This window comes from Saimiri boliviensis, chromosome 2 (genome assembly GCF_048565385.1).
Source record: "Saimiri boliviensis isolate mSaiBol1 chromosome 2, mSaiBol1.pri, whole genome shotgun sequence".
Taxonomy (NCBI): Eukaryota; Metazoa; Chordata; class Mammalia; order Primates; family Cebidae; genus Saimiri; species Saimiri boliviensis.
The window spans coordinates 6460651-6485190 of NC_133450.1; the positions used below are offsets into that span (position 1 = coordinate 6460651).

At 50.3% G+C, this 24540-nt stretch overlaps 2 protein-coding genes across 11 annotated transcripts in view; both read left to right on the forward strand.

Annotated features, from left to right (window-relative positions):
• The window catches only part of PKM (pyruvate kinase M1/2), a 32368-nt gene extending 15831 nt beyond the window's left edge, over window positions 1-16537 (forward strand). For 3 of the 6 annotated variants that reach the window (XM_074392709.1, XM_003929667.4, XM_074392707.1), the window contains exons 4-11: window positions 4895-5026; window positions 5538-5724; window positions 6392-6662; window positions 7968-8118; window positions 8349-8501; window positions 12428-12594; window positions 14942-15123; window positions 15822-16537. In XM_074392709.1, coding sequence (XP_074248810.1) covers window positions 4895-5026; window positions 5538-5724; window positions 6392-6662; window positions 7968-8118; window positions 8349-8501; window positions 12428-12594; window positions 14942-15123; window positions 15822-15928 — 1350 coding nt within the window. In that variant the 3' untranslated portion in view covers window positions 15929-16537. Of the gene's footprint in view, window positions 1-4894; window positions 5027-5537; window positions 5725-6391; window positions 6663-7967; window positions 8119-8348; window positions 8502-12427; window positions 12595-13007; window positions 13175-14941; window positions 15124-15821 lie in introns of all 6 variants that reach the window. The other 3 variants (XM_003929666.4, XM_074392710.1, XM_074392708.1) reach the window with 1 other exon arrangement.
• A 1241-nt stretch (window positions 16538-17778) lies between these two features.
• The window catches only part of GRAMD2A (GRAM domain containing 2A), a 42963-nt gene continuing 36201 nt past the window's right edge, over window positions 17779-24540 (forward strand). For all 5 annotated transcript variants that reach the window (XM_074392711.1, XM_074392717.1, XM_039468780.2 and 2 more), the window contains exon 1: window positions 17779-17871. In XM_074392711.1, coding sequence (XP_074248812.1) covers window positions 17831-17871 — 41 coding nt within the window. In that variant the 5' untranslated portion in view covers window positions 17779-17830. The remainder of the gene's footprint in view (window positions 17872-24540) is intronic.

Consider the following 24540-nt stretch of genomic DNA (forward strand, 5'->3'; position numbering starts at 1 on the left):
CAGGGCTTGGAAACTGATCTGAAATTATTCTAACTTATATAATGTAATGTAAACAGTTTTAGTCTGACCATACGTCAGGGTTCTTGTTTCATATGCATCTTTGACTAGGGGCTGGGACGTACTTTTCCAGTTCCTGATGATTTTAAATGTTCTTCTGAGCAGAACATTGAGATTAGTGTCTTCCACAGAGGGACATCAAATGTCTGCATCTGATTTTTTAACGGCTTTTTTTTGAGACAGAGTCTTGCTCTGCTGTCCAGACTGGAGTGCATTGGCATGATTCAGCTTACCACAACCTCTGCCTCCCAGGTTTAAGCGATTCTCATGCCTTAGCCTCCCAAGTAGCTGGAATTACAGACCTGTGCCACCATGCCTGGCTACGTTTTTTATATTTTTAGTAGAGACAGGGTTTCGCCATGTTGGCCAGTCTAGTCTCGAACCTCCTCACCTCAGGTGAGCCGCTGTGCCCAGCCTCTTGACAGCTTTGGCAGCCAGTCTTCAGCCTTCACTTTTGGCAGTTCACATGGACAAGATGCATTCTTGCTGAACATGTGGTTCCTTATGCCATGTTGGCCAGAAATATTTACTTTTTATTTATTTATTCATTTTGAGAGGGAGTCTCACTCTGTCACTTAGACTGGAGTGCAGTGGCACGATCTTGGCTCACTGCAACCTTTGCCTCCTGGGTTTGAGATTTTCCTACCTCAGCCTCCCGAATAGCTGAGATTACAGGCACCTGCTACCATGCCTGGCTAATTTTTGTATTTTAGTAGAGACAGGGTTTCATCTTGTTGGCCAGGCTGATCTTTTTTTTTTTTTTTTTTTGAGACGGAGTTTCGCTCTCGTTGCCCAGGCTGGAGTGCAATGGCGCCATCTCGGCTCACCGCAACCTCCGCCTCCTGGGTTCAGGCAATTCTCCTGCCTCAGCCTCCTGAGTAGCTGGGATTATAGGCACACGCCACCATGCCCAGCTAATTTTTGTATTTTTAGTAGAGACGGGGTTTCACCATGTTGACCAGGATGGTCTCGATCTCTTGACCTCGTGATCCACCCGCCTCGGCCTCCCAAAGTGCTGGGATTACAGGCTTGAGCCACCGCGCCCGGCTTTTTTTTTTTTTTCTTTTTTTTTTTAAGACGGAGTTTCGCTCTGTTACCCAGGCTGAAGTGCAATGGCACACGCGATCTCAGCTCACCGCAACCTCTGCCTCCTGGGTTCAGGCAATTCTCCTGCCTGAGCCTCCTGAGTAGCGGGGATTACAGGCACACACCACCATGCCCAGCTAATTTTTTGTATTTTTAGTAGAGACGGAGTTTCACCATGTTGACCAGGATGGTCTCGATTTCTTGACCTCGTGATCCACCCGCCTTGGCCTCCCAAAGTGCCGGGATTATAGGCTTGAGCCAATGCGCCCGGCCGGCCAGGCTGATCTTGAACTCCTGACCTCAAATGATCTGCCAGCCTTGGCCTCCCAAAATGCTTGTATTACAGTCGTAAGCCACTGTACCTGGCCCAAAAATAATGACTTTTTTTTTTTTTTTTTTTTTTTTTTGGAGACGGAGTTTCGCTCTTGTTACCCAGGCTGGAGTGCAATGGCGCGATCTCGGCTCACCGCAACCTCCGCCTCCTGGGTTCAGGCAATTCTCCTGTCTCAGCCTCCTGAGTAGCTGGGATTACAGGCACGCGCCACCATGCCCAGCTAATTTTTTGTATTTTTAGTAGAGACAGGGTTTCACCATGTTGACCAGGATGGTCTCGATCTCTTGACCTCGTGATCCACCCGCCTCGGCCTCCCAAAGTGCTGGGATTACAGGCTTGAGCCACCGCGCCTGGCAAAAATAATGACTTTTAAACAACCTAAATATAGAGCCTTCCGCAAGATACCATTAATGGATGGAACTCTTTACCACATGATAACATCCCAACAAAGCCACAGCTGTAGTGGAAGACTCAGTAAGCCTCCCAGAGATGCTCTAAGAGATTATAATATATGATGTGGATTTGAATAATATACCTAATAATTGTTAGGTTTACAATACATGATTTTAGATCCCCAGGACCAAAAATGCATGTGGGCATGAAACTCTCATGGTTACAAAAATATATTAGGTCACCAAAAAAACCCTCAAGTTTCATGAAGTAAATACAGACACATTCCTTGATATAATTTTTTAATGGAAATTAAGGACAAAGTCCAGAAAACTGAAGTGTGCTTACTTTAGAAAGCAAAGATCTCAAGGTAAATGAAATAAATATTTAACTCAGAACACAAGGGGAGGAATCCCTAAAAAGGGTGAAGAAAAATTAATTTTGTAAGATTATAGCTCAGTGAAATGAAAATAAATTTGACAAATTAAGCTAAGAGCCGATTCTTTGTGGGGAAAAATAGTGAAATAGAAAGTTTTGGGAAGCCAGGTCAAGAATTCAAAGATGTGTAAGTAAGAGTATGAATAGAAAATAGAGCATTTTCCTACACATTAGACATTTTAAAAGTCAAGAAAAACTTATAACTAATTGCTATAAAGAGAGATGGCACTGGCTATTTTTCCAAGAAAAGATAAATACTCAAAAGATAGAATAGACCAATGGCCATAAGAAGTTGAAAAAGTGGGCTGGGTATGGTGGCTCATGCCCATAATCCCAGCACTTTGGGAGGCCAAGGTGGGCGGATCACTTTAGGTCAGGAGTTTGAGACTAGCCTGGCCAACATGATCAAGCCCCATCTCTACAAAAAATACAAACATTGGCAGGGCATGGTGGCACATGCCTACAGTCGCAGCTACTTGGGAGGCTGAGGCAGGAGAATCACTTCAACCTGGGAGGTGGAGGCTGCAGTGAGCCAAGATCATGTCACTGCACTCCAGCACTCATGTGTGACAGTGAGACTCCGTCTCCCAAAAAAAAAAAAAAAAATAGTTAAAAAAGTGACTAAGATCTGGCTCACCTCAGAACACTAAGTCCAAATGATCTTAGTGGCTGAATTGTCTCCACTTCAAAGTTCAGTTAAATGGTTTTTTACCCTGTTCCAAAGCCTAGAGAAATACAGAAATTTTTCCACTGTGTCCTTTGAAACCAACATACCCTGTTACTGAGATTGGTCAAGGACAGCACCAAAACCAGGCAGTTTAGTACTAACAGTTAGTGTGCTAGACCCATCTCAGCTGCAGAAAACAAAATTTAATAATCCAAATCCAGTAGCGATGGAAAGGAATCCATGACCAAGTGGATTTTATTCTAGGAGCACAAAATTCTACAATGGGATTAAGTAGAGTTAATGTTGACTTTTAAACAACCTAAATTTAAGATCTTCTGCAGGATAGCATTGATAGATGGAACTCTTTACCACATGATAACATCCCAATAAAGCCACAGCTGTAGTGGAAGATTCGGTACACCTGAGTCTTATCATTATAAGATGATAATAGGTAACCGTTATTAAATAATAACCGTGTACTTGACTCTGTCCTAAATACTTCATAATATTCTTTTACTCCTCACATCAACTCTGAAGGAAAGGCACCACCTAATCCTTTAAAACAGCTATTTCTATTCTATTCTTTTTTTTTTTTTTTTTTTTTTTGGAGACAGTCTCACTGTTGCTCAGGCTGAAGTGCAATGGTGCAGTCTCAGCTCACTATAACCTTCACCTCCTGGGTTTAAGCGATTCTCCTGCCTTAGCTTTCCAAGTAGCTGGGACTACAGGCATGCAACACCACGCCCAGCTAATTTTTGTATTTTTAGTAGAGATGGGGTTTCGCCATGTTGCCCAGGCTCATCTCAAACTCATGGGTCCAAGCTATCCTCCCACCTTAGCCTCCCAAAATGTTTGGTTTACAGGCATGAGCCATTGCGCTTTAACAAACAAAATGGCAAATGGAAAGGAAGAACAGCTTAAGAAAAGAGATTGCCGGGCGCGATGGCTCAAGCCTGTAATCCCAGCACTTTGGGAGGCCCAGGCGGGTGGATCACAAGGTCGAGAGATCGAGACCAACCTGGTCAACATGGTGAAACCCCGTCTCTACTAAAAATACTAGCTGGGCATGGTGGCGCGTGCCTGTAATCCCAGCTACTCAGGAGGCTGAGGCAGGAGAATTGCCTGAACCCAGGAGGCGGAGGTTGCGGTGAGCCGAGATCGCGCCATTGCACTCCAGCCTGGGTAACAAGAGTGAAACTCCGTCTCAAAAAAAAAAAAAAAAAAGAAAAGAGATTGAAGCCAGTATTTGTTGCAAGCAAGGAATAATAAAGAGTAGTTCATTTGGAGAAAGGCATATGACCACCTTTCCTCCTCTGTAATCAGAATCTAGAAAGTGATTGAGAAAACCAGGTCTGTGTGACCTTAGCAATGAATTGTTTAGCTTGGGCCACTGTTAGCTTAAGTCAATAACTTCAAAGTTTGGATTGTAGTTGGAATCAATAGAGGAAATGCTCTCAGCATTACCACATCTATCAAAATGTGACATTGATTGCCAAACCAGCCTTATCCAAACACAAGTCCTAGGCTTTTTGCCGTGTTTATCAGCTTTATTTGCTGAGGGTATTTGATGAGTCTTAGGGAAAAAAAGAACAGCCCTAGGGACACGGCTGCCTTTACGATGAGATGTGTTTGCACCCATACCCTAATGGGTTTTGGTGGTGATATTCTGAAATTTGCCACCAAAGTTTCAAAGATTTGCCCTTAGGCTGAAGTAGTGCTGTAGTAGAAGCTTGTGGAAGCTGAGGAGGTTGGGTTAATCAGGTAGAGGAGTTCTCAGTGCGCTGATCATGCTGAGGATGCAGGTGGACCTCTGAGACATCCGCAGGCCTTTCCTGAGCGATCAGCTTTGGCTCCTGGGCAGGGGAGTTGGAGCTGGATCCTAATGTGGGAGCAGGCTTGTCATCTTCCTTCCTTTACCCCAGTACCACGCGGAGACCATCAAGAATGTGCGCGCAGCCACGGAGAGCTTTGCTTCTGACCCCATCCTCTACCGGCCCGTTGCTGTGGCTCTGGACACTAAAGGACCTGAGATCCGAACTGGCCTCATCAAGGGCGTGAGTATTCTGGGGAGAGTGACAGGGAGGCTGAGTAGGCCCCAGAGACGTGTCCTCTGAAGTGCTGCGATGTTGTGTTTCATCCCAGCACCATGGAGAACTGCAGAGGAGTTGAGGTCTGCAAATGAGGATTTATTCATCACTGTAAACAATGTTAATTTCATCTACTTTGCTAGGAAATGGTACCTCAAAGAAACCTTCTTTATTTTTACCCTAAAAATCTAAACTTAACAACAAAAACAAAAGCCCTCAACTTTAGGCTTTCTAAGTTGGGGAACCATCCCTTTGTATCTTTTTCTTCATCATTAAGTAGCATAACTGAAACATTATCTTTTTTCCTTGGGTTATTTCCTTAAAGTATATTGAGTTAGAGAATAAGCACAAAAACTATATTACTTTTAATGGAGACTTGAGCATTGTTCCTTGGAGGAAAGAGCTTTTCCATTCTTGCCGGGGTGATGCTGCTGCTGGCATCTCCAGTTTGGACTCTTGCTTACTCTCTCGTCCCTAGAGCGGCACTGCAGAGGTGGAGCTGAAGAAGGGAGCCACTCTCAAAATCACGCTGGACAACGCCTACATGGAGAAGTGTGACGAGAACATCCTGTGGCTGGACTACAAGAATATCTGCAAGGTGGTGGAAGTGGGCAGCAAGATCTATGTGGATGATGGGCTTATTTCTCTCCAGGTGAAGCAGAAAGGTACGGATGGGAGTTGGGCTCCAGTTGTCTAAAACCATCTCCTGTCTCTAAAGTTCTTTGACACAAGGAAGATGGGAAGCTTGGTTGGCTGGCAGTGAGGTTGAGTCTCTGTGTTCTGAGAAATCCCTTTTATAACTCATTTATCCTCAAAGACAGACTTTAATCCAGCATAGTCACATTCTTCTGGTTTTGGAGAACATAGGAAATTTTTTTTTTTTGAGACAGACTCTCGCTGTTGCCCAGGCTGGAGTGCAGTGGCCCAGTCTTGGCTCACTGCAATCTCTGCCCCTGGGGTTCTAGCAATTCTCCTACCTCAGCCTCCCTAGTAGCTGGGATTAGAGGCACCTTGCCTGGCTAATTTATTTGTATTTTTAGGAGAGAGGGGGCTTCGCCATGTTGGCCAGGCTTGTCTCTAGCTCCTGACCTCAGGTGATCCACCTGCCTTGGCCTCCCAAAGTCAAAACTATCAATTATCCTGATTTATAGTCGAGGAAACTGAGGTACAGAGAGGTTAAGTGGCTTGCCTAGGATTACACAGTTAGTGGAGTGGGGTTTCAACTCTGGTAAACGGCTCCAGCACCCACGATTGCCACTTCCCAGCTCCCTGTACTTGGAGGAAGGCACCTGCTTCCTGTTGGGCAGTGCCCTCAGTGCTCTTCTCACACAGGTGCTGACTTCCTGGTGACAGAGGTGGAAAATGGTGGCTCCTTGGGCAGCAAGAAAGGTGTGAACCTTCCTGGGGCTGCTGTGGACTTGCCTGCTGTGTCAGAGAAGGACATCCAGGACCTGAAGTTTGGGGTTGAGCAGGATGTCGATATGGTGTTTGCGTCATTCATCCGCAAGGCAGCTGATGTCCATGAAGTGAGGAAGGTCCTGGGAGAGAAGGGAAAGAACATCAAGATCATCAGCAAAATCGAGAATCATGAGGGGGTTCGGAGGCAAGTCTCCATTGTCCCTGCTCCAGTCCCAGGACAGCTCTCTGAAGGACATGGTGCATCCCAATGTCTTGATTCCCAGCCCCGGCCCCCTACCCATCAGAATGTAGACTCCCAATCCTGTTCCAAACCCACCGAATCAGAATATCTTAGCAGAGTAGAAGGCATTGGTTTTTAAAAAAAAAAAAAAAAAAAAGCTTCCCAGGTGATTGAGATGCTGCCAGCTTGACATTGTTTCCTGAGCCTGGGGACCAGCGTTTGAGAGAATAGGGTCACTGCTCGCAGGATCAGGAGTCATGATGCTCTGTTCCTGATCAGAAACACTACCAGTGTTTTCTGGAACGGGGGGGACCATGGGGAAAGGTGACAGCAGACACTTAGGAAGGGGCTCTTTTTGACCCTCCCTGGGGGGCCATGTTGCAGTTCAGGGCCTGGCGTCCATGCTGAAGCTTATGGCCTGGTCTTCACTTAGAAAGCAGCTGTTGGCTCAGTGATCAGGCTAACTCTGGTATGGTCCATTCTACTCCCACAGAAAGATGTATGGTTCTTCTCCAGGTTCACGTTGCCCCAACTTATCTTACCCCTCTTCCCAGTGCTCATGAGGTAGAGCCCAGTGAACGTGGCCAGCTGGGTGACATCCGTTCCTCTTTGGCTTCCTGCTGGAATGTAACTCATCACTGCTAAGATGCTAGACCTACTCTTGGGGAGTGTGCTTGGGGAGGGTAGGGGAGCAACCCTATGTACCCACTGTAGTGGCTTTACTGTCTTAGCTTTGTGTAGATATCCTCTGTAGCAGGCAATTTGGGGCCTTCCCCTTTGCCATCCTGAGAAGCAGTGGGCTAGCTGAACTTGGCCTTAGGCCAGGCAAAGCCACATTCCCTCTTGCCTTTAGCCCGTTGGAGTGGGCTAGGTGAGGCCATGGATCTTTGTGGTGGAAACAGCAGGCCTCGGGTTCCTTGTCTTGAAGTGCTGATTGGAGAATGGAGGTTCTAGAGAGACACCTTAGATGCTTGGGGTTTGGAGAGGAGACCCTGGGAATAAGCCCATGGATTCAGAGGAGACCTTGCCCTCTCAGAGCCCTTTTGTTCCATCAGTCAAGTAGCCCAGCAGACAGAATTGTTGGCCCACTCTGGGGGACTAAGGTAGCTGGAGTGCCCTGGCATCTGTGTGCACCCATGATGATATCATAGATGTCTGTCCTGGAACAAGGACATCTAAGTTAGGGAATACCAGGGAAACGTCCTGTCCACCGCCATACTTGTGGTCCCTGTTCTATATAACCTCTTTCTACCTCACTTTGTCCATCAGGTTTGATGAAATCCTGGAGGCCAGTGATGGGATCATGGTGGCTCGTGGTGATCTAGGCATTGAAATTCCTGCAGAGAAGGTCTTCCTTGCTCAGAAGATGATGATTGGGCGGTGCAACCGAGCTGGGAAGCCTGTCATCTGTGCCACTCAGGCATGTGCCCGCCCCCCCCCCCCTTTCTGGGTCTCTCCTGTGCACACTCCCAGTTTTGAATGGGAAAGCTCTGGAGGCTGTCTGATCTCTTCCCATGGAACTATCTCATGTAACACACAGATATCCCCCTCCCCCATGCACCTACAGAAAGCCATTCTCTGTTCACCTACTCACTATCCAGAGGATCAACTCGCTGTCATACGTCTCATTAATGCTCTGTCCCCTCCCAGATGCTGGAGAGCATGATCAAGAAGCCCCGCCCTACCCGGGCTGAGGGCAGTGATGTGGCCAATGCAGTCCTGGATGGAGCTGACTGTATCATGCTGTCTGGAGAGACAGCCAAAGGGGACTATCCTCTGGAGGCCGTTCGCATGCAGCACCTGGTGAGTTCTCAGGGCCTGCCCCATCCCCCGGGTTTCAGGCTGGGCCTGGGATGGAGGCAAGCTCTGGTGCAGAGCTTTTGAGGCTTCTGCATCCTTTTATGCACAATCTTTCATTATCCTCCAAGTCACAGCAGCAAGAGGGTGGGGGTGGAGGTAGAAGTGGCTTTTTTATTTTTTATTTTTCCTGTTCCGCATTCCTGCCCACACCTCTACCCCTCCATTTTCTTTTTCTTTTTTTTTTTTTGAGACAGAGTTTCACTCTTGTTACCCAGGCTGGAGTGCAATGGCGCGATCTCGGCTCACCGCAACCTCCGCCTCCTGGGTTCAAGCAATTCTCCTGCCTCAGCCTCCTGAGTAGCTGGAATTACAGGCATGTGCCACCACGCCCAGCTAATTTTTTTTTTTTTTTGAGACAGAGTTTCGCTCTTGTTACCCAGGCTGGAGTGCAATGGCGCGATCTCGGCTCACCGCAACCTCTGCCTCCTGGGTTCAGGCAATTCTCCTGCCTCAGCCTCCTGAGTAGCTGGGATTACAGGCACGCGCCACCATGCCCAGCTAATTTTTTGTATTTGTAGTAGAGACGGGGTTTCACCTTGTTGACCAGGATGGTCTCGATCTCTTGACCTCGTGATCCACCCGCCTCGGCCTCCCAAAGTGCTGGGATTACAGGCTTGAGCCACCGTGCCCGGCTACCCCTCCATTTTCTTCTGCTCTGGAGGCATCGTCCTTCATCGGACACCACACAGTTCATTTCACTTCTGACTTCAAGGTTGTGAATCTTTCCATGGCTTAAGTCCTGGGATACTTCCGTAGTGAAAGGAGGTCTTGAACCTCTTCCTCAGAGTCAGAGGTTCTGAGTACCTTTTCCCTATTCTGAAAAGGGCCAGGGGCTCCTGCTCCCAGCTGCCCTCTTGCTTTCAATTCACCCCCATCCCACAGACAGGTGCTCCCCGAGGGCCCTCTGTGGACCTGCTCTGGAGGCTGTTGCCTGCACTGAGCTGCCTGCGCTGTCCTTGCATGGTGCCTCTGAGGGAGATTTGCTTTGCTGTGTCGTTAGGGTGCAGCTGCTGCTCTTACTCCAGACCAAAAAGCTGGGTTGAGTGACTGCTAGCAGGGTGACAGAGAGGAGGGAGGGCGGCTGACCCTGGTGGCCCTGGACTGAGCGTCTGGAGGAGTTGTAGAGGCTGTTTCCCTTTCTCCTATGAGAGCTTGTTCTTCAGGCTCTTCCAGCTTGTCTTGTCGACCGCCTGGCCGCTGCTCAGGATCGGAGGCTCACTCCTTCTCCTCTGTCTGTTCCAGCTCTGGAACTTACTGCAGCGCTAACTCGGGGATTCCTGATCAGGATTACATAGATCTGGTATAACGAGTACTAGAAATTAACTTTCTCCCAGTAGTCTTAGGTCAGGCTCTGAACTTACACTTTATCCGGACATGGTTTTTCTTCAGCCTTTCTATTCCCTTTCTCACCAGTGAAAGACCAGCCCCTACAAGCCCCCAAGTTTAAAATACCACCCCTCCCTCAAAAAAATACACCCACCTGGTCTGGGCATCTTCCTTTCCTTTTTCACCATGTGTCCTGTTACTGGGCTTAAACAGCTTCCAGAGAAGACATGTAATTTCTATTAAATGCTCCTTCAGTGGCAAACTGAATTCATAGACTGAGGATTATTTCTGGGTTGTCAGCATGCTTAGTGGGTTTCCCCATATTGAAATTGGTAGAGGCCAAGGGTGGTGGCTTAATACCTGTAATGTCAGTACTTTAGCAGGCCAAGGTAGACAGATTCCCTGAGCTCAGGGGACCAGCCTGGGCAAGATGGCAAAACCCTGTCACTACTAAAAATTCAAAAGTTAGCTAGCTGGATGTGGTGGTGCACGCCTGTAGTCCCAGCTACTTGGGTGGTGCTGGGGAAGGAGGATCACTTGAACCCAGGAGGTTGAGGCTGCAGTAGGCCAAGATGGTACCAGCCTAGGTGACAAAGTGACACCCTGCCTCAAAAAAGAACCCAAACTAAAAAACATAAAACAGTTGGTAGAGAGCCGTCTCTCTCCCAGGGCTACTTAACGTAGCCTGGCCCTGGCTGACGCCTCACTGTTTGTGTGATGTGATTGCTGTTCTGACTTAGATACTCTTGGTGCAGTCTCACAATTGCCCCATGGTAGAAGGTTTCCCAGGAGACGGTGCACCTTGAACCAGTCACCACTAAAGTGGCTGCCTTTCTGGGGGTCTCCACACATCCCCTCTCTCTAATTCTCTTAAATTATGTGACTTCATGGCCTCAAAGGTGGGACAGGGACTGATCTTGACTTAGATTTACTGAACCATGAAATCACTGCATAGAATGTGGGGACTTTAATGTGTCTTTGAGCAAGTCGTGTAATTCTCAAGACCTCGTCTTTAAAATGGATTAGATACGTTTATAGCCTTAGCATTAAATATTCACTGCTGTTATTATTAAATGTCTGATAAGTCTCTGTGTACATGGATATAATCTTCCTAACTCCCATCACCTCCATTTGTAGACGAGGGTTATATGGCCAATAAAGCCCAGGTTTGAATCCTGGCCTGCTGACTCCAAAGCCCTTCTTCCCTCCTGCAACATCACGCTCTGTCTAGCAGGAGATGAGAACAGGTCTCCATTTGGAGCCTGTCCGTGGGGTCGGAGACGAAGATCCAGGCTCAGGTTCTGAATTCATGTCCTTTCCTCCATACGCTGGCGTTTCCTATGAACAGACAGATACCTTAGAGCTGCAAGGCTTGGATTGCATGGCACTGCTCAGAAGAAAAGTTACAGGTCTGGGCCAGGCTGTAGCTGCCCCTCCAGGTGGCTAGACCTCTCCTTTGTGTGTCACTGGTTAACACTGGCCAACAGTTCCTCCCCTTAACTGTTCACTGCTTTCTCCTGTGTCTCACTGATGCAGTTAATGACCCATAACTAAGCAGTACCAGGTATGGCTCTGTTTCCTGTTCATGTCCCCTGTCCTCTGGGCTGCATGCATTCCATTCTTCCAGAATGAATGCCTTTAACCTAGTAAATTCCTGCTGCACACCTGCTTCTACTATGAAATTCATGAGGGGGTATTACCGATTCCTCCCTCACCCATCGTTTACTAAGAGGCTGGTGAATTACATTGTAATCCTCTAAAGCTTACATTGTCTTTTTGATTTTTGGTCTTATCTGAGCAAGTGGTCTATAAATAACACAGTGGCTTTCTCATGACTGTTTTAATCATTAGATTTTAATCAAGTGTCTTATTAAACATATCTGCATGCTTCTATAGGCGTCTGTCTCTTCACATGGCTGTTCAGTGTGCCTCTCACAAGTTAGCCCAAGTTTTCCATTCTCCTGCTTAGACCTCAGTTGAGCCGCCTAGCTTTGGCTTTGATCCCAGCTTTCCAGCGCTGCTCAATCCGTTTCCATGGCAGGCCATTGGAAAGGCTCAGTGCATCCCTGTGCCTGAAGCCAAGTGAGTGTTCACTCCATGCGCGCATGGAGGCTGGGCGGGAGTCTTTGCCTAACCAGACAGCCATGTGAGGAGGGAGGGCCTGTTCCTTCCTGTAAGCTGTATCATGAGGCAGCGTGGTCAAGTCCTCTGCCAGGGAGTGGCGTGGGCCCAGCCTGGGCATGTTTCCATGCCAGGGTGCTAGAACCTACTGCCAGATTGTCTCCCTCCACCCCAATCAAAAAATCCTTCCAGAATGGAAGAGCCAGTTTCCCCTGTATTGGAAGGGAAGTGGCAGCACCCCTGAAGCAGTTGGACTTTCATCACCCTACCTCTGCATCTGCCCGAAGGACAGATTTAGCCAGTTAACCTAAGGTTACCTTCCTCTCTGATTAATTCCCCATTCTGTCTTCCCATGTGTTGTGTCTCGTTTTTTTTCCTCCTCCTTCCCTCTTCCTTGCCCCGTCTTCCTCTAAACCTTACAGATAGCTCGTGAGGCTGAGGCAGCCATGTTCCACCGCAAGCTGTTTGAAGAACTTGTGCGAGCCTCAAGTCACTCCACAGACCTCATGGAAGCCATGGGCATGGGCAGCGTGGAGGCTTCTTATAAGTGTTTAGCGGCAGCTTTGATAGTTCTGACGGAGTCTGGCAGGTAGGGCCCTAAGGGCAGGTAACACTGTTAGGATAACCAGCCTCTTGCTCCAGCTGCTCTCGGAGAAGACAGCCAGGCCCAGCCTGGCATCTGGGCACAGAGCCTCTTCTCGTCTGCAGGAACACAGCCAGGGAGGTCATGGCAGGGCAGGACCAAAGGGTCCTGTGGCTCAGTAGGCACAGCAGATGTCACAGGCACCTGGTGAAGGACTGGTTCCTGTAGAGTCTTGATCTTGGCTCAGCTCAGAATCTCCAGTGATTGGGCTCCTCTTGGCCTTTGTCCCCAGGAACATGTTCCTCATCAGCTGTCCGGGTGACTCTTCCCTTCCCTCTCCTTTTGTGACAAAGCTCTGACAAAGCTCTGTCCCCCTCTCGTCCCTCTCTCGTCCCTCTGGACGAATGTTGCTCCCCTAGATTGCCCGTGAGGCAGAGGCCGCCATCTACCACTTGCAATTATTTGAGGAACTCCGCCGCCTGGCCCCCATTACCAGCGACCCCACAGAAGCCACCGCCGTGGGTGCCGTGGAGGCTTCCTTCAAGTGCTGCAGTGGGGCCATAATCGTCCTCACCAAGTCTGGCAGGTAGGAGGCGGCAGCAGCTCCCCGGGAGGCCCTGCTCAGTGGCACCTCTCCTTGGGGGTCCTGGGAGCAGTGCATTGAACAGTGCTCGGGTGGCGCTGCGCCAAGGTAAGACCCCTCTGCCTGCCGCCTGGACCCGCAGGGCAGGAGTGAGCAGAGCCCCTTCCCTGGGCCCAGCGGACTCACTGAGCACTCACGAGGAGTGTCAGAACATTTGGATCAAAAACAAGTTTATACTGGAGATTTATTATGTAATAGTGCACAGGCTGACTACACATGGTTATTTGATATTGACAATCTAGTCCTCTAAAATAGTAAAAGATAACCACTTTTGCTTGTTCCAGTTACTATGTTCTCTTTAAAAATTCAGTTGGGAAGATGAATTTAAATGCTGCTTACTGTGTGTCCATTTGGCACACAGTTGGGTTCCAGCTCGGGTGAGGTTGCTGTGCTATCTTGGCTGACATTCTGTAGGGTCAGGCAGCCAGGCTGAGGACTGGGTGCTCTGTGCTGGGCCTCCAGCTTGGGAGCCCTTCCTTGCCCAGGACATTGAGTTAACGTCCTTCACTCTCCTGGTCAGGGAGTGTGCTCCTTGTCACTGCCCACGGGGCAGCGAGGGTTTCCTGGAAGAGAGAGGAGCAAACAGGCAGTGCCCACGCACTGAGGAGCAGCAGACGGGCGTGGGCAGCCCAGAGAACCAGGACACAAGCACTGTGCAGATGATCTCAGCAGAGGGCTCCAGCCTCTCAGTCTTGGCCGAACAGCTCCAACCAGTAGGGTTGACCTTTCTTAAAAGGTCTCGTTCTTGCTGTGTGGCTATTTTAAGCCCTAGTCTTCTGGGGTTTCACTTAGCTGGTCCTGGCCTCAGCAGTTGCTTCCCTCTGAAGGCCTTGCATAGAGGCCAAGCGTGACATGCAGGGACTTCTCTGCTGTGATGTGGCTTAAGGTTCCCTGACACCCCTTGAGTGTCCTCATAACTTCCCTTTAGATGCCCCTCCCCATCTCCTGAGACACATCTGCAGCTACAAGTGTGCAGTCAGTGTTCAAGAAAGTGCCTGGCAGAGGGGCTTCAGAAGGGTCCCCTGCCTTCCAGAGGAGGTTTGGCAGGCACAGCTGCTCCTGCACCAACATTCCCATTTCCTGTTCTTGCCTGCTGAATAGCACCTAGATTTCTAAGCCTCACTTACTCAGATTGGACTCTGGGCCCTTACAGCCCAGTTGCTAGGGCTGTTTCAGGAGCTAAGGGCCATGCAGGGCAGGGAGAAAGCACCTAAGTAGAGAAGCTTGATATGGATTCCTTAGAGGGGGCGGGGTCAGCTCTGCTCCTGCTCTTTGCAGATGTCAGGAGTCAGGTGCTACGCACGTGCTGCTCGGCCTGTAGTTGTTACTGGAAGCGAGAAGAATGAGTGATGTGACATTGGGCCAGGGCTGCCTCTCTGTGTCAGAGTTCAGGGTGTAGGAGGGGTTCTGCCAACCCTGGGCTGTGGGGTAAGTGGGTGAGGCTGACCTTGCCCGGGTCAAGATGATCCTGGGCCCCTGGCCTGTGGAATAGGGGTAGAGGCCAAATGGTAGCTTAGCATGCTGTAGAGGATATAGGATGAGGGGCTGCCCAAGCCTTGGGAGGGGCTCTAGGGAGCAGATACTGAAGTGGCCAGAGCCCTCAGGCAGGCACAGTGAGCTGGATGCGGCTGAACTGTATGAACAACTCCTGAGGTGCTTCCTGGGGCCCTGTGTAATGGGCTCTTCCGTCTGTCCTCCTTCCCATCTCAGGTCTGCTCACCAGGTGGCCAGATACCGCCCACGTGCCCCCATCATTGCTGTGACACGGAATCCCCAGACAGCTCGTCAGGCTCACCTGTACCGTGGCATCTTCCCTGTGCTGTGCAAGGACCCCGTCCAGGAGGCCTGGGCTGAGGACGTGGATCTCCGGGTGAACTTGGCCATGAATGTCGGTATGTGGTTGGAGCAGGGGCTAGAGCCCGGGGGGGTTTGGGGCTGCTTGAGCATTGGCTTCTCTGGGACCCTGAAATTTGGGGAATCGAAAGGAGAACGTGCAGACCTTGGAGGGGCAAGAGGCCCAGCTGACTGCTCCTCTCCCTCATTGGGAATGTTTTCTGAATCTCATTCCCTGAAGCCCTAGGCTGAGCCCAGGAAGGAAAAGGGTCCTTTGAGTTGCAGGGCTGAGCAGTTCAGTCCCTCTTCTTTTCTAGTCTAGGGCTCAAAGCAAAATTGTCCATTCTTTGGCGTTTGCTCATTACTGAGAATTTTTGGTTTTAAATAAAATTGGCTAGAGCTCCTGCACTGTGGGTGGCATACAGATTAGGTTCTGATGTGGCCATTGGCCCCATGTAAGGTAGGGTATCATCGGATGACAGGAAACAGCTAGCTCTGACCTTGGGCTAGGCTTTGCACCCTCTTGAGGATAAAGTGAATGATGTCCAAAGGTCCTTGCCAACCCTACCATCTGAGTGATAAGGAAATTTCAGGGCCTCCCTCTTGTTTGCCTGGGCTGTGGGTTTGGCGCCACCTTGTGGTTTGAGGAAGTAGTGGTCAGCCAGCCTAGTCCGGTGCTCTGGTTTGGGGCAGCTGCCCAGGTGCAGACCCTGCCTGGCTTGGCCTTTACCCACCAACCTCCCTTCTCTTCCTCCAGGCAAGGCCCGAGGCTTCTTCAAGAAGGGAGATGTGGTCATTGTGCTGACCGGGTGGCGCCCTGGCTCCGGCTTCACCAACACCATGCGCGTTGTTCCTGTGCCGTGATAGACCCCAGAGCCCCTCCTGCAGCCCCTGTCCCACCCGCTTCCCCCAACCCATCCATTAGGCCAGCAATGCTTGTAGAGCTCACTCTGGGCTGTAACGTGGCACTGATGGGCTGGGACACCAGAGAAGAAGTTAAAACGCCTCGCCGAAACATGGCTGTGTTGACCGCCTGCTCTGGTGGGACAGCCCAGAGCCTGGCTGCCCATCATGTGGCCCCACCTAGTCAAGGGAAGAAGGAGGAATGCCGGACTGGAGGCCCCAGGAGCCAGATGGCAAGAGGGTGACAGCTTCCTTTCCTGTGTGTACTCTGTTCAGTTCCTTTAGAAAATGGATGCCCAGAGGACTCCCAACCCTGGTCTGGGGTCAGGAGACAGCCAGTGAGAGTTAGGGGCCTTGGCGCACAGAGCAGTTGTTCCATTTAAGCCAACTCTGGCCCTGGCCCTTATTGCTTCCCCAACCCGTGGGCCTCCCCAGTTCACACCTGTCCCCACCCTCCACTCAGCTGTCCTGCGGCAAACACTCCACCTTCCATTTCCCCCCACTGACGCAGCACCTCCAGGCCTGTTGCTATAGAGCCTACCTGTATGTCAATAAACAACAGCTGAAGCACCTGTTTCCTCTCTTTTCTGCTGGGGAGGGGGAGATGGTTGAACCCTGCCCTCCAAACAGGCTGGAAATGGCTGCAGCCCCGTGCCCCACAGTGGGAGCTAGGTGCTGTCGTCTGCCATCCTGCCTGCCGTCGGGTACACATGGCGCTGGGAAACCAGCAGCTGGCTATCTTAGGGTTCTAGGTTGCCCCCTTCAGTGCTGTGGGGAGACGTTAGTGGCTTATGTGAACCAGAGATGGGAAAGAGCAGGGACAAGGGCTCCTCCCTCCCACTCTGGTAGATAAACCCAAATCGTGAAGCGGCCCTGGCGGTGGTTCTCCCTCCACTTTGGTCTCCCTGCAATAGCGATCCCTTATCGGGAGGGGTCTACTCTAGACGCCCGAGACGGCTCTGCTCCCGGGTCCTCAGTTGTGGACCTGGGCTCGCCTTGGGACCCCTCCTGTTTGCTGGTGCCCTCCCACCATGATACCGCAGCGCGAAGGGGTTGGGGGAGAGTTGGAAATGGGACCAAATCTGGCCTGCGCCTTTCCCCTCTCCTAACCACGCTCCCAAGGACCAAGTGACCTGGTGGGGGTGGAAGAGGAAAGGGCCTGCAGGTCAGGCAAGCTGGGGAATAGGACCTTTGGGCCCATTATCACTGCTCAGTCCAGCCCAGCTCATTGTGACACCCTGAGCTGTGCCTCTGCTTCCCTGCCTTTGATTTGCGTCCACCTTCAGTCCCTCCACAGACTCCTCCAAAAGTGTGTATTTCCTTGGAGACACTGCAATGTTAAAAACTCTGGCAAAAGTGCATGGAAGCATCCTGGCTCCCGGGCTCCCGGTGGTGACCTGCCTGTCAGACCGTGGTGTTCAATATCCCCTTTGGTATTCCCCACTAACGGTGAAATGGAAACGTAACCCTGCAGCTCGAGGTTGGGAAGGACTGGGTTGGAGAGGGGCCGGAATCGTTTCCTGCAGAGGGACCCAAGTTCCAAAACTAGGAGGACAGAAGCGTCTAGCGGGACACAACACCCTCGACGTGAGGGTCAGGAGGTGCCGCGCCAGGCCCTGCGCCTCCGGGACCTTCCAGTTCGGGGGACCGGGCGCTGCAATCTGCGTAGAGCTGGGCGCCCCACCTGGGGAAGGTGGGGAAAGAGGGCAGCTCGGGCAGAAGGGGGAGGAACGGCCAATGGGCTGGGCCCGGCCCGCGCGAGCCGCCAATGGGCGAGCGGGGCGGGCTCTCGACGGGGCGGGCGGCGTCCGGCGGGCGCTGGGTCCCGGCGCGCGGTCGGGGGCGCGGGGTGCTGGCGCCGCGATGACCGCTCTGAGCCGGAGCGAGGCCGCCGAGGCGGGCAGGTAAGGGATGGCGGCCCGGGAGCCGGGTTCGGGGCCCCGGAGGCAGCCGCGAGGGGCCGCTGCCGCGCGGGGCAGGGCGGCTCCTGGGGCCACGGCAACTCGGAGCGTTCTGCCCACGGGGCAGGCACTTCCCGGCCGCCGGAATGCGGGCTTCGGGCCAGAGCTGCGCCGCGCGCGCCCAGGCGCCTCCGGGAGCCCGTGAGGTGTTCGCGCCCGGATCTGGTGTCCCGGCTGAGTCTGCTGCGACCTGGGGGATCGAGGGACGGTCCCGGCGGCGTCGGGGCCGGGGAGGGCACCCTCCTCGGGACGCCTCGCGCGGCGCGTCTCCGCCCCGCCACTGTGTTCATTCTTTCATTTATTCATTCATCATTCGTTCCCCGCGATATCGACTCCCAGTCCTGATTGCCCCCGACCCAAAGGCTGGCCCTCCCTGCAGCCCCTGGAGGGTCGGACTCTTTCCTCTTGCCGCCGAATCCGCCGCTTGTAGCGGCCCGGGTCTGCGGGGAGGCAGCTCGGAGCTGTCCCAGCACAACGCGGCCTCACCCGGGCGCCAGGCCCATCCCGGTCGGGAGAGCTGGGCGGGTCTCCCGGTCCCGAGATCTGGTCCAAGGTCGCCCTGGGAGGAAGGGATGAGGAGGCAGGGCAGACAGGAGATGGCGCTGCACGCGACATCCAGAATTGTGGCTTCTGCTCCTTGAGGTCTTGGGGTCCTGGGGATGACATTGTTTTGGGGAACTTGTCAATTTCTGCCCGGGTCCAGGTTCCAAGCCGCACAACCGAAGGTCGGGTACAGCCTGGCATCCCTGGCCAGCTAGCACTGGGGTAGGTAGGTTGACTGTGGGAGCCTTGTCCCCAAATCAGCCTGGGACACACAGGGGTGTGGACCCCAGTGGGGCTCCCTCTGCCTTGTCCTCAGAGGGACTGGTGGGGCTCTACCCCTCTGTCATTTGTGCCTTTTTGCTCTGCTTGCCGAAACCTCCACCCCTCCCCTCCCCCCCCCCCCCCCCCCCCCCCCGACACACACACTATGCTTGATTGTTGAAAGATGCCTCTCCTTGCAGGGGCCAGGCTCCTATGGAACAAGAGAGGGTGCCCTGGCAACCTGTGCTGTCTTCGCCCCATGTCCACCTGTAGCCTGCTCTAAAGTCTGGCTCCTTTCTGAGCAAAGACTTAGGGCTTTGCCGGGAGAGGTGGAATAGAGTGAGGGTGTCCATCCCATTCTTCACTGAGGCGTCAGTATGCCCCTCCTTCTTTCTTTCTTTTCTTTTCTTTTTCTTTCGTTTTCTTTCCTTCTTTCTGTTCTTTTTCTTTCCTTTTCTTCTTTCTTTCTTTTTCTTTTTTTGAGACAGAGTTTTACTCTGTCACCCAGGCTGGAGTGCAGTTGTGCAATCTTGGCTCACTACAACATCTGCCTCCCGGATTCAAGCGATCCTGCTGCCTCAGCCTCCAGAGTAGCTGGGATTATAGGTGCCCACCGCCACGCCTGGCTAATTTTTGTATTTTTAGTAGAGATGTGGTTTCACCATGATGGCCAGGCTGGTCTCAAACTCCTGACTTCAGGTGATCCACCCACCTCAGCCTCCCCAAGTGCTGGGATTACAGGGAATACAGGCGTGAGCCACTGTGCCTGGCCCCCTCCATAGACTTCTGATCAGGCTGGCTGGAGTCCATGTTGCAGACACTCTTAGGTTTAAGTTTTAGTTTGACAGGCATTGAGATAGCCTCAGTGGGCACCTCTGGGGCAAATGGGCAGGTCCAGAGGGCAAAGCTGACAGAGGCCCCACTGAGCTTCCAGAAGAGTTTCAGCTGGGGCCAAATAGAAGTTCTCTTTCCCAACTTCCCCTGGGTAGGATTTTCTGAATAGCCTGGGCAGGGCAGCTCAGATTCCATCTGTGCTGTGATGTTGGTGGCTGCTTTCAAATTTGTAAATGTAGGCAAGTCTCCAAAGCTTTGACACAGACCAGAGACTTGTATGCTAATTCATTCACCTAGGGTGCAACCTCGACCCCCTGAGGTTGAGGTCGGCAGTATCCAAGGTGGGTTGCTACCAGCTGGCCTCTCTGAAGTTCTCCCATGAGCTGCTGAGAGTGGAGCCACCACCACTCTCAGCAGCTCCTGGGTGGCTCCACCCCTCTCCTAACCTGCTTGGGCCACTCTGGTCCTTGCCTGCCACATATCATGTTTATCAGCTGGAGGGAAGAGCCTCAATCTGGGAATCAGAAGTAAGTTCTGAGCCTCAGGCTATTCCTATTTTGCTGTAGCTGGGACAAGGCCCTTCTGCTTCCTGGGCCTATTTTACTGTAAGGTAAGGAGATTGGACTGTAGGCTCCCTAGAGGCCGTCTGCATACAGTCATCTATCTAGTGATTCTGCTAACTAGAGACTTCTGGCAACGTCAGGGGAAGTTTATCTACACTCAGGCTGCAGTATTTTCAGCAAACGTGATTGGACAAATGGGCCTGTGCCTTCCTTATCTTTCGGTGGAGCGAAAAAATTTGAGCCAGAGAAGCCAAATCCTTGTAGCAAGCATCATGCAGCAAACCTGGCTTTTTGCTGATTGCAAATAGGCATTGAAAATATCAATTTGAACCAGGCACAGTGGCTCACCATCTACTAAAAATCCAAAAATTTGCCAGGTGTGGTGGCACGTTCCTGTAGTCCCAGCTGCTTGGGAGACTGAAGCAGGAACATTGCTTGAACCTACAGTGGAACCGGGAAGGTGGAGGCTGAACTGAGCTGAGATCACGCAACTGCATTGCAGCCTGGGTTCAGAGCGAGACTGTGTCTCAAAAAAAATTTAATAAAAATAAAATATGAATTTGGAATCAGGTGTCTTCATTATTCCCAGCTAAAGCAGCATTATTTCTTAGGTTTTTTTTGTTTGTTTGTTGTTTGTTTTTTGTTTGAGATGAAGTCTCACTCTGTTGCCGGATGGAGTCCAGTGGCGTGATCTTGGCTCACTGCAACCTCCGCCGCCCAGGTTCAAGTGATTCTCCTGCCTCAGCCTCCTGAGTAGCTGGGGCTACAAGCATGTGCCATCATGCCCAGCTAATTTTTTTTTTTTTTTTTGAGACGGAGTTTCGCTCTTGTTACCCAGGCTGGAGTGCAATGGCGCGATCTCGGCTCACCGCAACATCTGCCTCCTGGGTTCAGGCAATTCTCCTGCCTCAGCCTCCTGAGTAGCTGGGATTACAGGCACGCGCCACCATGCCCAGCTAGTTTTTTGTATTTTTGGTAGAGATGGGGTTTCACCATGTTGGCCAGGATAGTCTCAATCTCCTGACCTCGTGATCCGCCCGCCGCAGCCTCCCAAAGTGCTGGAATTACAGGCGTGAGCCACCGCGCCTTCATTTTTGTATATTCCTGCTCTTTACATTTCCCTGTCTTCTGCATAAACATGCCTTCTTCAGTAATTCAAGCATAAGGTCTTGGAATACTAAAATCACAAGCTTAGGAGAAAGAATAAAACTGTAATTTTCCCCCCAAAATTTTCCCCCAATTTTCTTCCCAGTTTCAGAAGACGTTTCCTTTCTTTTAATAATTTCTCCTTTGCTGTGGCTACCCACGGAAAGCCTATGAAGTCGAGAACGGTGTGGGATTACACTCTGGTGTCTAGAGTGAGTCTGAACACCAGAAAATAATTTATCTTCCGTCCAGGAAAGTGAAAATGATTTCCCGCAATTCTACAGCCATCTCTGATGCAAGTGCGAGTTTGACATGAGGTCGGCCTTGGCCATTGTACTGCTAGTCACCTGGACTTCAGGGTATCAGTCTGCCACCAAGCTTTGAAGCTTAATTCCCCAGCTGTTTGCTAATGTAGGAAAGGAAGGAGTGGGAGGGCAGAAACCCCTGGGAATGGAGTTCCTGTGTAATTAAGTAACAGGGCCTGGGTGGGTGCAGTGGCTCAGGCCTGTAATTCCAGCACTTTGGGAATCCGAGGCAATCGGATCATGAGGTCAAGAGATGGAGACCATCCTGGCCAACATGGCGAAACCCCGTCTCTACTAAAAATACAGAAATTAGCCAGGTGTGGTGGCATGTGCCTGTAGTCCCAGCTACTTGGGAGACGGAGGCAGGAAAACTGCTTGAACCCTGGGAGGAGGAAGTTGCAGTGAGCCGAGATCACGCCACTGCACTCCAGCCTGGTAACAGAGCGAGACTGCAACTTAAAAAAAAAAAAAAAGTGCACAGATTCCAAAAGGCAGGTATTGTTCTCAGGGATATAAGCCACTGGAGGAAAATCTGATTCCTCGCCCTCTTTCCCATGACTACATGTTTTTATTAGTTTAGAAATGCTCGGCTGGGCGCAGTGGCTCAAGCCTGTAATCCCAGCACTTTGGGAGGCCGAGGCGGGTGGATCACGAGGTCGAGAGATCGAGACCATCCTGGTCAACATGGTGAAACCCCGTCTCTACTAAAAATACAAAAAATTAGCTGGGCATGGTGGCACGTGCCTGTAATCCCAGCTACTCAGGAGGCTGAGGCAGGAGAATTGCCTAAACCCAGGAGGCGGAGGTTGCGGTGAGCCGAGATTGCGCCATTGCACTCCAACCTGGGTAGCAAGAGTGAAACTCTGTCTCAAAAAAAAAAAAAAAAAGGAAATGCTCAGTCGCCGGGCGTGGTGGCTCACGCCTGTAATTCCAGCACTTTGGGAGGCCGAGGCAGGTGGATCACGAGGTCAAGAGATCGAGACCATCCTGGTCAACATGGTGAAACCCCGTCTCTACTAAAAATACAAAAAGTTAGCTGGGCATGGTGGCGTGCGCCTGTAGTCCCAGCTACTCAGGAGGCTGAGGCAGGAGAATTGCCTAAACCCAGGAGGCGGAGGTTGCGGTGAGCCGAGATCGCGCCATTGCACTCCAGCCTGGGTAGCAAGAGTGAAACTCCGTCTCAAAAAAAAAAAAAAAGAAATGCTCAGTCATCATTTAGGACTGGAGGCATGTTTTCATAACCTGTGGTGGGTGTGTTTTAATAACCTGTGGCGACTGAACCAATCTTTAGAGACTTATCCTAAATTAGTGTTTCCTCAGTGATGCTTGAAATTACATTGTTAATTTTTAAACAGTTTTTGGCTGGCTCGGTTTCTTTTTAACCTGAAGTAAAGAGCACATGCAGAATTAGTGTAAATCAAACATGAACTGCTTTTCCTCCTAACATCTATACATGGCACCTCAATGGTATAGTAGCCAATTGTTGAGCTCCTCCTGGTATTTCATTTCATTGCCTTACCCGCTGCACAGCTGCGTGGGTGGCATGCCTGACCAAAAGACTGTGACTGTGTATTAGGACTTTTTTTTCTCTCTTCTGTAGAAAAACAGTTTAGATATTTTTAATCTGTGTTAGAATTAACTAGATTACTCAAAACCTGCCAGTAATCACTCGGGCCACGCAAAATGCTATTTAAAGATAAGTTTTGAATTTTTTTGAAGGATTACTTAGAAATTTTATTTTAAAATAACCCAGTGATGATACTTCAGAATTGATATTCCTACTGGGCTTCCTTCATTATCAAACAAGTTGAAACATGTTTCTATTCTTAATTGCCAACTTTTTATTTGGAAAATTTCAAACAAAATTACAAAAGGTGAGAGAACAGTGTAATAAGCGGTGTGTGCCCATCTCCTAGTTTTAGCAACAACCAAGCCATGGGTAAAGTGTGTTTCATATCTTCCTCCCTTCTCCCTGTCCCTTGGATTATTGTGAAGCAAATTGTAGCTATTATATTATTTTATCCAAAAGTATTTCAGTGTATATCTATAAAAGAGCCATTAAAAATATTTCTACAATATTATTATTACACCTAAAATAGGACAGTAACTCCTTAATCAGATAGCTAGTCAGGATTTGTGTTTCTGCCATTGTCTCATAAATGTCTTTGAGGTTTATACTTTGACTAAAAAAGAGTTGACATTTTGAATCAAATATCTTTATCTCTGTAATCTCTTTTACTCTATGGCTTCCTTTTTTTTGTTTTTTCTCCTAAGACAGAGTCTCGCCATATCACCAGGCTGCAGTGCACTGGTACAATCTTGGCTCACTGCAACCTCTGCCTCCCAGGTTCAAGCGATTCTCCTGCCTCAGTCTCCCGAGTAGCTGGGACTACAGGCGCCCAGCATCACACCCAGCTAATTTTTGGTATTTTTAGTAGAGATAGGGTTTCACCATATAGGCCAGGATGGTCTTGATCTCTTGACCTTGTGATCCACCCGCCTCGGCCTCCCAAAGTGCTGGGATTACAGGCGTGAGCCACCGCGCCCGGCCTGCTCTTTTCTTCCTTTTCTTTTTTCCTAGCAAATTATTTGTTGAAAAAACCAGGCTATGTTTTCTATAACATTTTCTGGTTTGTTGATATTGTTTAAACCATTCCTTTGATTTATGTTTTTCCTATACATTGGGAGTTGGATCTAGTCTTGTTCAGATTCAGATGGTTTTGTGTGCTTCAAGAAGGGTATAATATCAGTTATTTCTCTTTGAAGAATGTTAGCAGCCATCGATGATTATTTCATGTAGACCCATGATTTCATTAGGGACTGAAAAATGGTATTAGTCTAATCCTACTGGTTTATCATTTATTGGGAGACTCTTTCTATAAAAAGATGTGTTCCTGGCTGAGCATAGTGGCTCATGCCTGTAATCCCAGCCCTTTGGAAGGCCAAGACAGGCAGATCAC